At 42.4% G+C, this 13,416-nt stretch overlaps 1 protein-coding gene across 1 annotated transcript in view; it reads left to right on the top strand.

Annotated features, from left to right (window-relative positions):
- LOC138723736 (glutamate-rich protein 3-like) overlaps nt 1-13,416 on the top strand; it is a 28,514-nt gene continuing 15,098 nt past the window's right edge. Inside the window, exons 1-9 of the mRNA XM_069863096.1 lie at nt 1-5; nt 1,462-1,555; nt 3,479-3,604; nt 4,216-4,287; nt 6,056-6,184; nt 7,420-7,575; nt 8,974-9,201; nt 9,859-10,039; nt 11,297-11,483. Coding sequence (XP_069719197.1) covers nt 1-5; nt 1,462-1,555; nt 3,479-3,604; nt 4,216-4,287; nt 6,056-6,184; nt 7,420-7,575; nt 8,974-9,201; nt 9,859-10,039; nt 11,297-11,483 — 1,178 coding nt within the window. The remainder of the gene's footprint in view (nt 6-1,461; nt 1,556-3,478; nt 3,605-4,215; nt 4,288-6,055; nt 6,185-7,419; nt 7,576-8,973; nt 9,202-9,858; nt 10,040-11,296; nt 11,484-13,416) is intronic.

The raw sequence follows: 13,416 nt of genomic DNA on the forward strand, positions 1-13,416 counted from the left end.
ATGCCGTACCGTAGGCTTCCTGGCCTGTATATACCATGGAAGGTATGAATCTTGCCCTGCACAAGTTTTGTGCAATTGAATTTATCAATATGTTTGAGGGATAAACATTCTTGTCTGTCTGTTTAAATAGTAGCCTGGAGTCGCTGTTGTGTTCACATAAATGGTCCCTGAAATGGTTTAGGATGGTTCCTAATGTTGCTGTTGTAGATTGGTTTTCCTGAGTTGTTTGTGAGTTCTATTTGTGTAAAGGCCAAATGGAGAAATGCTTTTTGAGGCAGGCTTTTTTGTTCATGAGCAAATTAGTGGTTAGCCAGACAACATTGTAACAGATACGTAGCTGAATCCCAATTGAGAAAATTGTTCAAAACAGAAGGTTATATTTAAGCCTATTTTTTGACATCTGAAATTGAAGCAACTTAGTTTTCTGTATAGGTGTTCAAAGTGGCAAATTTGATGTACACTCCCTCTGATGGAGGGAACATGAAAGAAGGGGAAATTGCTGTTAAAATAAAAGGATGGAAATGTGGGTACAGAAGGAGGCTTTGGCTGAAAACACAAATAAATAGTCCCTTCATCAGAGCAGAATTTGCATCCAAGTTAATAACATGTCTGCTAACTTTCAAGCCAGTGAAAATAATATGGAAACAGTGTTCTGTCTTGAAAATATATTTTGGTGCTAGCAGTTTCTGTTAACCTGAGTAGACGGAAGAAAGCAATTTTTTTGGTGTTAGATACCAGACAATAATGGCTCAGAGCTGGCTATGAAGACTGCAGGAAAATTCTTTTGTAGAGATAAAGTTGTATAAGTGATCTGTCTGGAGCTGGGATCTGGATTAGGTGGCTTCTGGAGGTCCCTCCCAAGCCAAGTTATTATTATAGGTCTTTGCGCAAGCTGCCAGAAGCTCTATCACTGCCATGCCTACCACGAGTTGGGAGGCGGGAGGAGGAAGGGGAGCATGAGGCGCATGGTAGGGCAGTGCAGTGGTGCAGGAGTTATGGGACATCCCCCTCCCTGGAGATGTACCATATACTGCACTTCTGACAAAGCCCATGGCTGGGTAGCAAGGGAGCTGGAGTCCATGCCAGGAATCCAGCTCCAGATGTTGTATGATATGGTGATGGCCTGGTGAAGGTCACCTGAGGAGGCTGTTGCGAGAGTCGGTCTTGGAGGAGACTTTCAGAGCTGGGCTTTCTTGGACCCTGTGCCTCAGTGGTGGGATGCTGGTCAATGCTGAACTGCTGTATCTTATGTAGAAGTCAGTTGTTTCTGATAGGAACATTCCACAGACAGTAAGATCTTGCTTTTACATAGTCTAATTAGCATTTATCTGACAAAATGTTGGGCTTGATTCATCAAGATAGCATTTTGTGCAGCAAACTATTGGGTAAGTATGTATAACTTAAGCTGTAATAATTTGACTATCAAAGGGATTACATGTATCTATATTGATTTTATTTCAGATTTATTGGAACCTACAATAGCCTTACAGACAAACACCTGGTTGGATATTTCGGCAATGCCAGGATAAGACGACATCTTGTGAGATCAGGACTGGTGAGACTGAAAAGTTTCCTTTTCTGAGAAAAAAAAAGAGGAGAGTTCTTTGTTTCCTCTAATAGTGGACAAATCAAACCACTAATGGATTTGTTGTTTGTTTGTTAGAGGTATGTGTTGGTGAGGAGTTGACCAGCTAGCCAAATGTGAAATCGTGCTGTGCCAGATCACAGCCATGTGATCACACTGAGACTGAGGGCAGGTTTGTTTAATCCAGGCATTTTCTGCTGCATTATTACCTACCGTAGGTCATCTAGATAACAGAATCGCTAAGTTGGAAAAGACCCACAGGATCGTTGAGTCCAACCGTTCCCATCAGTCACTAAACCATGCCCTCAGCACCTCATCCAGCCGTCTTTTAAACACCTCCAGGGATGGTGACTCAACAACCTCCCTGGGCAGCCTCTGCCAGTGCCCAATGACCCTTTCCATGAAAAAAATTTTTGATGTGCAGCCTGAACCTCCCCTAGCGGAGCTTGAGGCCATTCTGTCTCACCCTGTTCCCTGTCACTTGGGAGAAGAGGCCAGCACCCTCCTCTCTACAACGTCCTTTCAGGTAGTTGTAGAGAGCAATGAGGTCTCCCCTCGGCCTCCTCTTCTCCAGGCTAAACAACCCCAGCTCTCTCAGCCGCTCCTCGTAAGTCTTGTTCTCCAGCCCCTTCACCGGCTTTGTTGCTCTTCTCTGGACTCGCTCCAGAGCCTCAACATCCTTCTTGTGGAGAGGGGCCCAGAACTGAACACAGGATTCGAGAAGCGGTCTCAACAGCGCTGACTACAGAGGGAGAATAACCTCCCTGGACCTGCTGGTCACACCGTTTCTGCCTAAGGCTGCATTACTGAAATCCGAATGACAGAAAGCCAGAGCTCGGAGCTTAGTTCTGTGTGCTAAGCAGTTTTGAAGACAGTAGTTGCAGCTGAGGAAATGCTTCACCTGACACTGAGCGTGTTTCAGGATGACAAGGTCCAAGGGCCACCTGGGGCTCTCAAAGTGCTGCCATGGGGGCTGCTGGTGAACGATGATTCCACACAAGAAGGAATGTGCTAAGAGTCAATATGGAGGCCATACTCCATGGAATATCAAGCTTATGCTTCCACTGCAGTCTGTAATGCAGCAGTCATAATGCCTGTCTGCCTGAAACTGCGAAGAGTGGCTGACATGGATTGATGATGTATCTAAACATTGGAGAGCTTTGGCTTAGCCCTGAGCTTCTGCTCAGTAAATGCATTTCCAGGAAGAAGTTACATGTGGCACTGTATTACTGTACTGTTCTGGTGATGTGAGAATGCTTGTCAATCTGCTTGCATTTCACATCCAGGCAGAAGAAGATCTTTCATGGAGATGTTTTGATAAATTTAGAATGTTTTATGTTTTTTGGTCTGTATTTCGTTTTGCTTACTGGAGTTTTTCTCTGCAAGATCTTTCAGTTTGCAAATATACAGACTCATATTGATTCGCTTGGTTTTTTTTTTTAAACTGTGAAATCTAAGCATCTTTGACTCTATTAGCAGTTTAAATAGCTTCAATGTTATTTTTCAAAATGTTTAATGGAAAACTGAAGGATTTGGTAAAGGTGAATGTGCTGAATATTTTTAAAAATACCTATGCACTCCTAGGTGTGACGCTGGTTAGCACAGGCAGATGCAACCCTCACACAGTGGGAAGGCGAGTGTTTAATTACCCTTCACTGACTTGGGCAATGGCCCATGAAGAGTAAGGCTGAGCCCTCAGTTGTTGGAAAACGTGACTGCTTCTCTCCTGCTCTTGTTTGGCTGGTGGGGTCCATGCAGTCAAAGAAACTACAGTTTTGTGCTGGGAAGGTGAGCTCCAGCACCACGACAGAAAGCAGAGGTGCTACTCTGTTTGAAAACATACTTTAGTCTGTTTTCTCTTCTTTTTAGTCACTTTATATTTGTTTACCACAGATCTCAAGGAGTGGAAGAATAATACCTGATAAAGAATACCGGCAAAATGTTCAGAGGAAGGATCGGCAAAGATACACAGAGGAGTGCCTGGCTCAGGCCATATTTCAGAAGATCCTTGATATGGAGGTATGCATTTACTAGGGATCTGTAAGCCTTTTCAAATACTTCCCAGCAGACAGACAGTGGCTATTATCTCATACCAGTCTGTTTTCTGTAGCTGTGCCCTCATGCTCTCCTGAAAATGTTTCTCCTGCTGGGAAGAGGGACAATCTTTGTACTTGGCGTCCCCCACATGGAACCTCCACTGGCCTCTAGCTGTTAAACCATACTGCCATTAGAACAGACACTATCTTGGCTCACTTAATGCATGCTGGCAGTTGTCAGATTCTGGGGTGATAGTCACAGGCTAGTTTGCTTAAAAAATTCTAATAAAACCAAAATAATTTGAACATGGTTATATATGTTACCTGAGTACAAGATTTGGTCACATCCCCACTACGTATCAAGAGTGCAGCTGGTCCCTAGAACTTTACAAATGCTCAGTTGTTCCCTTTCTGATATTAATACACACGGATGTAATGCAAATGGATTGAGTCAGTAGTAGTTTCATAGCTGGGCAAAATGAGGGTAATGGCCAGGGAGCAGGTGAGTGATAAGCAGAACAGAAGCAAAGGCTCTTACATTCACTGACATCTCATAATGTCTGTTAATGAGATTTCTTTCTCTGACATTGATAGCGTTATCACGAGCTGGAAATGAAAAGGAAACTTGAAAATTCTGTGAAGAAGGTGAGGGTGCAGAAAATCAAGGTAAGGCTTGAACGCTATTGAGTGCTGATGGGACTTGCTAGTTTTGCCCTGTGCTAAATAACAGCCCTGAGTCAGGCCAACGATTCATTGAATCAAGCATCCTGTCTCTGTGGTTTATGGAAAAAGTACAAGGAACAAGCAAGTAGAGGATGATCCTGCCCCAGGTTACATCTTCTTCCTCTATCGAACAGCTCAGGAGCTCCCATTCCTAAACATGATTCCCTTTGAATCAACTTATTATTTTGGTTCTGCAGTATTCTTAGTTGTGGAATTTAATTGCAAGTTGAATAAAATGGTACTTGCTTGAATTTCTGCACAATAATTAATGTATCTGCTGTCTGATAATTCTGTTTGATGCTCCATTGTTCTCATTATGAAAAAAATTAATAACTATTCCTCTTTTCCAAGACATTTGTGATTTTACATGCGTTTTTCATATTCCTTCTCAGTTTCCCAAGCTGAAGACCCTCAGTCTGTTGAATCTTTCATACATGAGCCATTCCAGGCTTCTCATTACTGTTACCATCTTTTTTACCTTGTTTAGTTCTACTGTTTCTGTTCTGAAATAGGGAACCAGAACTGGATGAATAATTTAAGATACTTGTTGAAGTTCTTCTTGTATTTCTAGAGACTATCCACTTCTGACTGCTGCTGAGCACTGCATTCAAATTTTCAGTCGTTTGCCTCTCCTCACGATGTTTATCTGAACCAGCATGTAACTAATGAAAAGAGTTTGGTGTTGTGTGGGTAGAGCTTGATGCTGTAGTTGTTACAGTAGTGGAAATCCCAGAGAAGTCAATGGTTCTCCCTATGAAGTCACTTGGACGCCTATGGGAAAAGTTGTCATTTTGGCTGACGTGTCCTCAACATCCTATCTCTTCGTTAGAGCCTGCATTGAGAAGCATGCGCTGAGAAGCTAGCTGCTTCTTTGAGCAGTTAAAGAACAGTTTTGAATCTTTTTAATTTTAATAATGCATTTGTGAGCAATTAATCAGGTAAAGAAAGGAGGAGATTTTAATGAAAAACACTGCTCACTATGATAAGTGCAAAAGCATTATTTGCTGACTGAACTCCTGCTGGTAGAAAGTTGCCACTGTGTAAGCAGTGACCAAGGCACCCTATTAAGGGATTCTGGAGTTGGGTACTTTTGGAACATAAAGCAAAACTGCTTCCTTCAGTGAGAAGTGTAAAGGAGACGCCTGCAGATATACGATCTGTGTCTTTGCTGTGATGCCACGCTAGGACACAGGAACCTGTCTGCAATTAGTATTGTAATTTAATTCTCCCTTCATACATTCAGTGAAATTGGTTGAGTAGCTAATCTGAAAGGAAAAGAGAAAACCTGATGACTGGGCAAGGGAGGATAAGAAATGTAGCTATCTATGTCCAGGAGGGTAGTCAGCCCAGTGTGGAGCTCTTGAGAAGAAAAGGCAGGGAGGGGCACTGTCAGAGCAAGGAAATGGCAGATGCAGTCAGATTTTGAAAAGAAAAAGACCTTCGACTAAATCAAGAAATGGGAGATCTACAGAAATAGGCAGAGGAATTGAACTTGGGGAGATGTGCAGCTGTAGAAGGGTGCAGGGTAATCAATCAGAGACTGGAACAAGTCTTTTCCCTCATCTCTCTCTCATTCCTTAAGCAGGTGTTCAATTGGATCTGGGCAATTTGATTATCATAGCTGTCTGATGAAAGACAGAGGGAAGGCAAGCTCAGACATTGCTGTTAAGGATATTTAGCACCTCAGAGACATACATTTCTGTTCTTTTAGGTGGAAAAATCCAGAAAATCAGTGGAAGGTCCTAGCTCTGCGTACACCCCACATCCACCACTCGGTCCACGAAATCATTATAGGCCCCATCGTTTTGTGGTGGGAGAACCATCTGGTCAGTCACAACTGGTGAGTTTCACCAAATGCTCTATACGCTATAATGTAAGCATGCACAGCCAAAAGTGTGTACGTACACCTACGACATCTATGCCTAGTGTAAAGCAATGATCACCCTGATTGTTCTACATGAAGGCTTTGTCTTGCCCCACTCAAGGCTGATTTCCTTTTTGCAGGATTGTGTAGTTAAAAAGAAATCTCCAGAAGCTGAGGTTGCAAGAGTGTCAAATCAGAACCTAGAGAAAAATGGCTTTGCTTTGTGATAAATCTACTTTAATATTTCCTTTTTGTCTGCCTCGTCACCCAAGGCTAGGCTGGTATCCTTACCATAAGTATTGTCAATGAATACTGTGGCTGCAGACAAGCTTACACGTGTTATAAAACCCTGAAAGCAAGGGAGGTTTTTTAGAGAACAGAGTTGAAGGGGCGAAGTAAGACTAAAGTTCATTCCAGAAGGCCATGCTTTGGAGTGCTGGCTCAGAAATTTCTTACTCTGTTGATGGGAAGAGAAGGAATGTTAATATACTGTTGAAAAAGAATGATACTGAAGTCCAAGGTCAACTATATAGTGCAGTTTTATCTGGTTCTCCATTTCTATAATGATAGTTGGTGCGGACTGAAGAAAGTTGTTCAGTCCTGAGTGACCTTCTCCTCTCCATCCCATACAGAGGGCACGTAGGGCTGTAGTTGATGACCATGGTGAACATCCTTCTCATCAACACCAAGCCAAGGAGTTTGCCTTTTCCAAGACAGTGACTTAACTCAGTTAAACAGTTTTTTTGGGGGGGAGGGGGGAGGTGTTTAACATTTCAATGCGGTATTCTGAAGAGTATACAAGGAAAAGATAAAATAAAAAGTCAGAAAAGTGTTCAGCATTGAACAGTCGTGCTTTTGTGGTGTACTGTCTCAATGTCCATGTGGTGAAGCCACCGAAACAGCATGCTGCTACAGTTCCTTTCAGTTCATTACATTTGCTTCAAGGCTGCACTGTGAAGAGACAGTAGCAAAAACTATATTTATGGCCAAGAATTCTTTTGGATGCTCCAGTTTGTGGATACTCAGTTAGAGATGCCTAAAGTGGTCTGGCTCTTTGGAGGCAGTCCAGGAAATTTTGTTTCCCCAGGATACCTGAGAGTCACTCATCACTTCCAAATATATTGATCAGTGCTATTTTTTATTTTAAGATTCTACTCTGCACTGGAAGTGATCCACTGAGATTTTGTAGCTGTTTTCTTTTTCCTTTTTAGACCTCTTGGCGACCAAATACAGCTCCAGGAAATACGCTACAACCTCTTCGCCTCCCGCCAGTTTGTAGCTCTGCTGCCATAGGGTCTGCGCCAAAGGCTTCAAGCGCTAAACAAAAGCACCACACTCTTGAACCTGATCCGCAGTTTGCCAGTGGGGTGAGGCTGGATTTCATTCTGGAGATAATGCAGATTCATGGAGAGTTTTATAATAGTGCTTTAGTACTGCAGTTCGCAGAACTGCATACTGCAGGCAACACGCCTTCCAAATATTTACCAGCTTTTATTTAAATGCTCCTTTTTGATCTCTGTTTAATTTTCAAGACATTGTCTTAGTGGTCTAATGCCCAGTTTTTCATCACAGCCCGGAAAAATGTGGTGACTTGTCTTTTATAGTCTAAAATCTCTCTGTGTTCAAATTTTTCTACCTCTACATAGATTTTCTTTTATGTAGAGAGGGAAGCAGCCATCTGGGTAAGATCAATAATTCAGGAATATTTTCACACAGTCTTACAAGATTTCATCTTCATCTACAGCTGAAAAGTATCCAAAAACATCTTTCTTTTTTTACCATTACTACTGCTAAATCACACTAGCGGGTTCAGAGAATGAGAGCTTTTTGGTGTAGCCAAACATGATCTTAATATGCATTCAGTTACTTTCAGGTGAGATTTGGACTTGTCTTCTCTTCTAGGAAAAGCATTATGTAATTGACTGTATGATAGGAGTTCCATGGGAATGGAGGATGTTGGATCTGTGACCACTGACAGGCAGAAAATGCATGAACAACTTTGTGCTGCTGTGCATCTGTTCCATATTATGATGGTCATGATCTTCCCTCCAAGAATTTGCTGACGCTTTCTATGTCTTCTATAATTATGGGTGATTTGCATTGTTTCTTTAATGCTCACAACAGACAAAACAGCTAAATCGGTCATAAAGCATGAAGATGATGCAGAACTCGGATCCAGAGCACGCAATGTTTGCAGAATTTATTCTCTAGAGATGTTTTGCTTTTCAGGGCCTTGGTCCTCTGTTTGCAATTCATTCAGAGGGAGGACTAAACCTCTGCTACAAAGGCAAAGAAGCGTTTTGAACAACTTCTTGTATAATTGGTGCCAAATAATGTTACTGTTGGAAGATTCTGGCTGACTGCTTTGGAATTTGCTTGCCATCTGAAAGAATGCAGCAGTGCTGTGGGGTTGTGCAGTATTGTGCCTGCCTGGAAGCAGAACTCTGCATGGTTACGAGTAGTATGTGGTTAACAATGATGTTGTCTAGATCTATAAGGGCCACATTTTCAAGCAGCCTGTCCGTTGCTTTGCAAATTAAAACGAAGAGGTTTAGCCTATAAATGTTTTCATAAACAAGGCAATGACAAGGTAACATAAACAATTTAATGACATAAACAAGGTAATGGCAAGCACCAAGTGCGGAAATTGTTCTAGAGGTATGAGTGTTACTAATTGTAAAGAGCAGTCAAACCATGAGTAGTTCAATATGCTTGGTAGCTATTTTTTGTGTCACCTACTTAACCTGGTTAACATGTTTTTGCAGGGGGAGAGGAGTGAGTTAAGGCTTATGAATTCAGTGGAATACGTAACTGGTATATCCCCATATCAACTCCCAGTCATCAAAAATCATATGATACCAGTGCCACCTCCCCCTCTGCAAAAGGGAGACAATAGTGTAAATGCAGTGAGAGCAGTAAGAACTAGGATGCTCAAAGGCAGATTATTTCATCCCACCACTGCGGCAAATGTCACAGGGCAGCTTTTACCAAAGGTGAGTTATTCCTGTCTGCTTCTCTGTTTATTGTTACGTTACCTTCCCTGTGGGTGTATTTGCCTAAAGCTGAAAGATGTGGCTATCTAGTTTGCATAAAGACTCACTGAATTTTTGAAAGAAAAAAAAATTACAACTTTTAAAATGCATAGCTGCCACCCTTTTCTCTGTATACTAAACCATTGGGTGTTTTTCATCAGCTGGGGCTAAAAAGGTGCTTGAACAAAAAGGCGTAGGAACTCTTACTTATGGCCTTCTGTCTTAGTCAATCCTTCTGTCTTAGTCAAGATCCTGCCTCTGACTGTATCTGGTGCCAGAACTTGAGCAGGATGGGGGAAATGCTGTGAGTGTGTAAAAACTTCTTCTGTTACACTCCAGCCAGTCTTGACTGCTGCAAGGAAATTGTAGGAACCCAGGACTGGGAGAGACAATCAAACTTGGTCCCTGCCATTCTGGGAAATTCAATGCAATGGCTTTTCAATTAAAAATATTTTATTGCCCTTCTGCATGTTACAAAACTCTTCCCAATTTAAACACCTCTAAGCCTGTCTTAAAGGGCTGGAAGCCTCAAGTGCATTCCACATATATGTGGTCTTTGAGTTCACCTTTGATTAGAACTGGAAGCCAAATGCACTTTTTGTGTATTTTCTGCTGCAGAATTCTGGAGGATTCCCTAAGCCCTTGTTACACAGCAACGCATTTGTTACCATGATCTTCCTAGGAAAAGGTTTGCATTTACGTTATGACAGTACCAACTACAGAGATGAAATTGAAGTCCATCAGCAGCATTGTGGAGGACAAAACCTTTGTGTCTACAAAGGCAAGCTGTTGGAAGGAGGTAAGGATAAAGAGTCAAAGAGTTTGTATTGACTCTAGTAACATCTTCTTTATTGGCTAAAATGTTGATGTGATACTGAAATGATTTCAGCTGAGCTCAGTCAAGACATGTGCCTCCAGACTAAACCTTATCTACTGTTTCATGACTGAAAATGATGTTACGATTACTTTTTCAAATAACAAAAGAATGAATTTAGAGAACTGATTTAACAAAATGCTGTAGATTTGACTAGTTTTGTACAGAGATGTGTGATTAATAAAGCAGTTGTATCAGTAAACTGTCCTTAAATAGGGATTCTTTGTTTCTGACTTGCAATAGTGCATCAATGTGTGTTGCTTACTGCTGCAGAAGGAAAAGTGCATAGCGGGAGCCCAGTTCCCATTTAGTTTATGCCACTGCTATTCCATCACATCAGTGAAAGGTGAACTGTGTTCTGGGAAATTGGGAAGAGGAAATGGCCTAGAGGAAAAAGACTGATTTCACAGACCATACTACTCATTCCTGCTCACAGGACACACTGTGTGTGGATTTGTGTTTTCACTTGTTATGGAAAGATGGTGCAGAGATCCCTGTACTTCCCTATATGCCCTGAGGTTATGGGTGCACTGCAGTGTGCCCACAGAGAGGCATTCATTGCAGCTGTGTGGAAGGTGTTCTTTGTGTGTGATCCTGTTGTCCCCAGACCCATTCACACCTGCTAGGGAAACTGCTGGAGTACGGTGGGGCTTCCTTCCTGCTGGAACGTGCTCGGGTCAGTTAGGAAGGATACTCTGACTTGTGGGTGAAGGAAGTACAACCCACTCTCCCCAGCACGGGTCTGGGTAGCAGCCTCAGTGCCCTTCAGGCCTGGATGCTGAACGGTGCCTCTGCAGAGCAGCTGAAACAGCTCCAGGCACACACCAGGAATCCTAAACTTTCTGTGTGTAATTTAACCTCTCGTAAACCATGAGACAGTTAATTTTTTTGAGACAGGAGGCTCTGGTTTTGGTTCTGCTGAAGCACTGAGTGGCCAAATTGATGATGTATTTGCTTGTCGCAGGGGTGTCCATCTTGGTACTCCTCGACAGCGAAGAGACAAGGCTGCTGTGTGGGGAGGAAGTAGAGTCTTATCAGCTAATTAATACACCTGTGAACCATGTACCTGACCTCAGAGTGCTGGACACTTTGGTGGTGATGCAGATGAGACACAACGATTGCAGCTCGCTGATAGAAAGGCACTGCCTTTTCCTTTGATCTGTTTCCTTTCTGTGATTACAGAGACTTTCCAGTTCGTCTCGAAAAGGCACCATGGTTTCCCATTCAGCCTCACCTTTTTCCTCAATGGAATGCAAGTGGACAGGTTGAGCTGTTGCTGTGAATACAAACATCACAAGAATACCAGGCTGGGAGGCAGACGTGGACACTTTGGTTTTCTCAATGTGGAAGGAGCTTCTCCTTGCTACAGGTATGGAGATGAGTATGCTTTGCTCACAAGGACTGAACAGCCCAGTTTTTAGAGAGTTTATCACTTGTTTCTTCTGTTTTAATCTTTCTGGCACTCCGCAGCTCTATAGAACCTGGTCTGTTTTTCAGCTCCCTAAGAAATGTGCAGAATTGAGCTTATTCCTCAGGGTCCCACATCCAAGGATGCCATCGAGGTCAGCTACCTTTGAAGAGGTTGTGGAGAGGAGGGTGCTGGCCTCTTCTCCCAAGTGACAGGGGAGTACAAGAGGAAATGACCTCAAGCTCCACCAGGGGAGGTTTAGGCTGGACATTAGGAAAAAATTTTTCACAGAAAGGGTCATTGGGCACTGGAACAGGCTGCCCAGGGAGGTGGTTGAGTCACCTTCCGTGGTGGTGTTTAAGGCACGGGTAGACGAGGTGCTGAGGGGCATGGTTTAGTGATTGATAGCAATGGCTGGACTCAGTGATCCAGTGGGTCTTTTCCAACCCGGTCATTCTATGATTCTATGATTCTTTGTGCTGCCTCGTCAGTCTCTCTGTTGAGCACGCCGAGCAGTGGACAGTGTTTGCACTGGATCTGTCAGCTTGTCTAGAGGCAGTTAGCACTTTCTCTGCAGTCCAGTGTGGAGGAGTAGCTGTGGGTGGTATACATGAGATGCTTGTGTGTTTCTGGTGGAAGTGATAGTGGAATAAATATTAGGAGTACTGCTGAGTTAACTGTAGTCTTCAGGGTTTTCTTTGTGATTGTGAGAACAGGATAATTTCTTTTTAAACAGCTCTGCCTCTAAGGTGGGATTCTGCTGTAATACCCCTGGCTGCTGAATAAGATAGTGTTGAATGTTAGCCAGGTTTCAGACAACAAATCTGTGTAGAAGATTCTTGGTTTGGGGCAAAAGTCCATGCTTTGAGCAACGTCTGTCATTTTGCCAAGAAACCTTACATTTAATAAAATCCTGAGATTGTTAAGCCATGCTAGACAAGTAAACTTCTGCACACATGGGTGATTTTTAAACTTTTTCGTTCTTTTCGTAAGTAATTTTTAAAAGAGCAACAACCAGTTGGAAGAAGAGACCATCCATAGAGCTATACTATGTTTTCTGGATAAGGACTCAATTCCAAGAAAAAAAAATCTGCTTTATTGTACCATGCTTTATCCACTCCAATCTAACACTGAACATGGTTTCTTTAAGTGAATTCCTTAGTATGTTCAAAGTAGTGAAAAGTATCTGCATTCAGAACGGATATAGTACCAAAAGAGTTTAGGAAATGCCCAAATCTCAGCTTCTCTGTGATTTCTAGAGAGACTTGAAGTGAATTTTCGTAATGAATATAATCTTCCAGGAATTAATATCTTCCTGAGTCATCCTCAGTTTCTGTTCTTTTTCCCCTCTTAATCTTAGTGATATCTCAGTTTTCCTGTTTCTTGCCAGTCCAGCCAACCTTGCCTGGTGACTAAAAATCATCTCCATTAACCAGATACTCTCCATAAATGGCAATTATTTGGACGCAGTTATGTTTGACTCCTATTTTGCGTGTTGGACCACATCCACATGTTAAATACCCACTCTGATTCTCAGTAAAGATCCTAGTTGATTTTCCCTGTTGGGTTAAGGCTTTGATTCACAAAGAGGGGACGCTGCAGTGATTTCTATGCTGATGCTGTGATCCTTGCACAGAGAGTTTTTTGCTGCCTGGGTCCAGCATTTCTCTACAGTAAAAGTGCTTCACTATCTCAAAGGTCCCTGAAAAAAATACCACGAACAAATAATTGAAAGGTAGGACCTTTATCAGAAATTGTCACATTGTCACGTTTACATTTCATGCCCACAAACTGAAAGGATTTCTAGACTGATTGTTGTGAATTTCACTGTAGTTTGTGAACAGCTGGAACGTGAGGGTAATTGCAATGAAGCCTTACATAAAAAAGCAGTTTT

The sequence above is a fragment of the Phaenicophaeus curvirostris genome, chromosome 8 (assembly GCF_032191515.1).
Source record: "Phaenicophaeus curvirostris isolate KB17595 chromosome 8, BPBGC_Pcur_1.0, whole genome shotgun sequence".
Classification (NCBI taxonomy): Eukaryota; Metazoa; Chordata; class Aves; order Cuculiformes; family Cuculidae; genus Phaenicophaeus; species Phaenicophaeus curvirostris.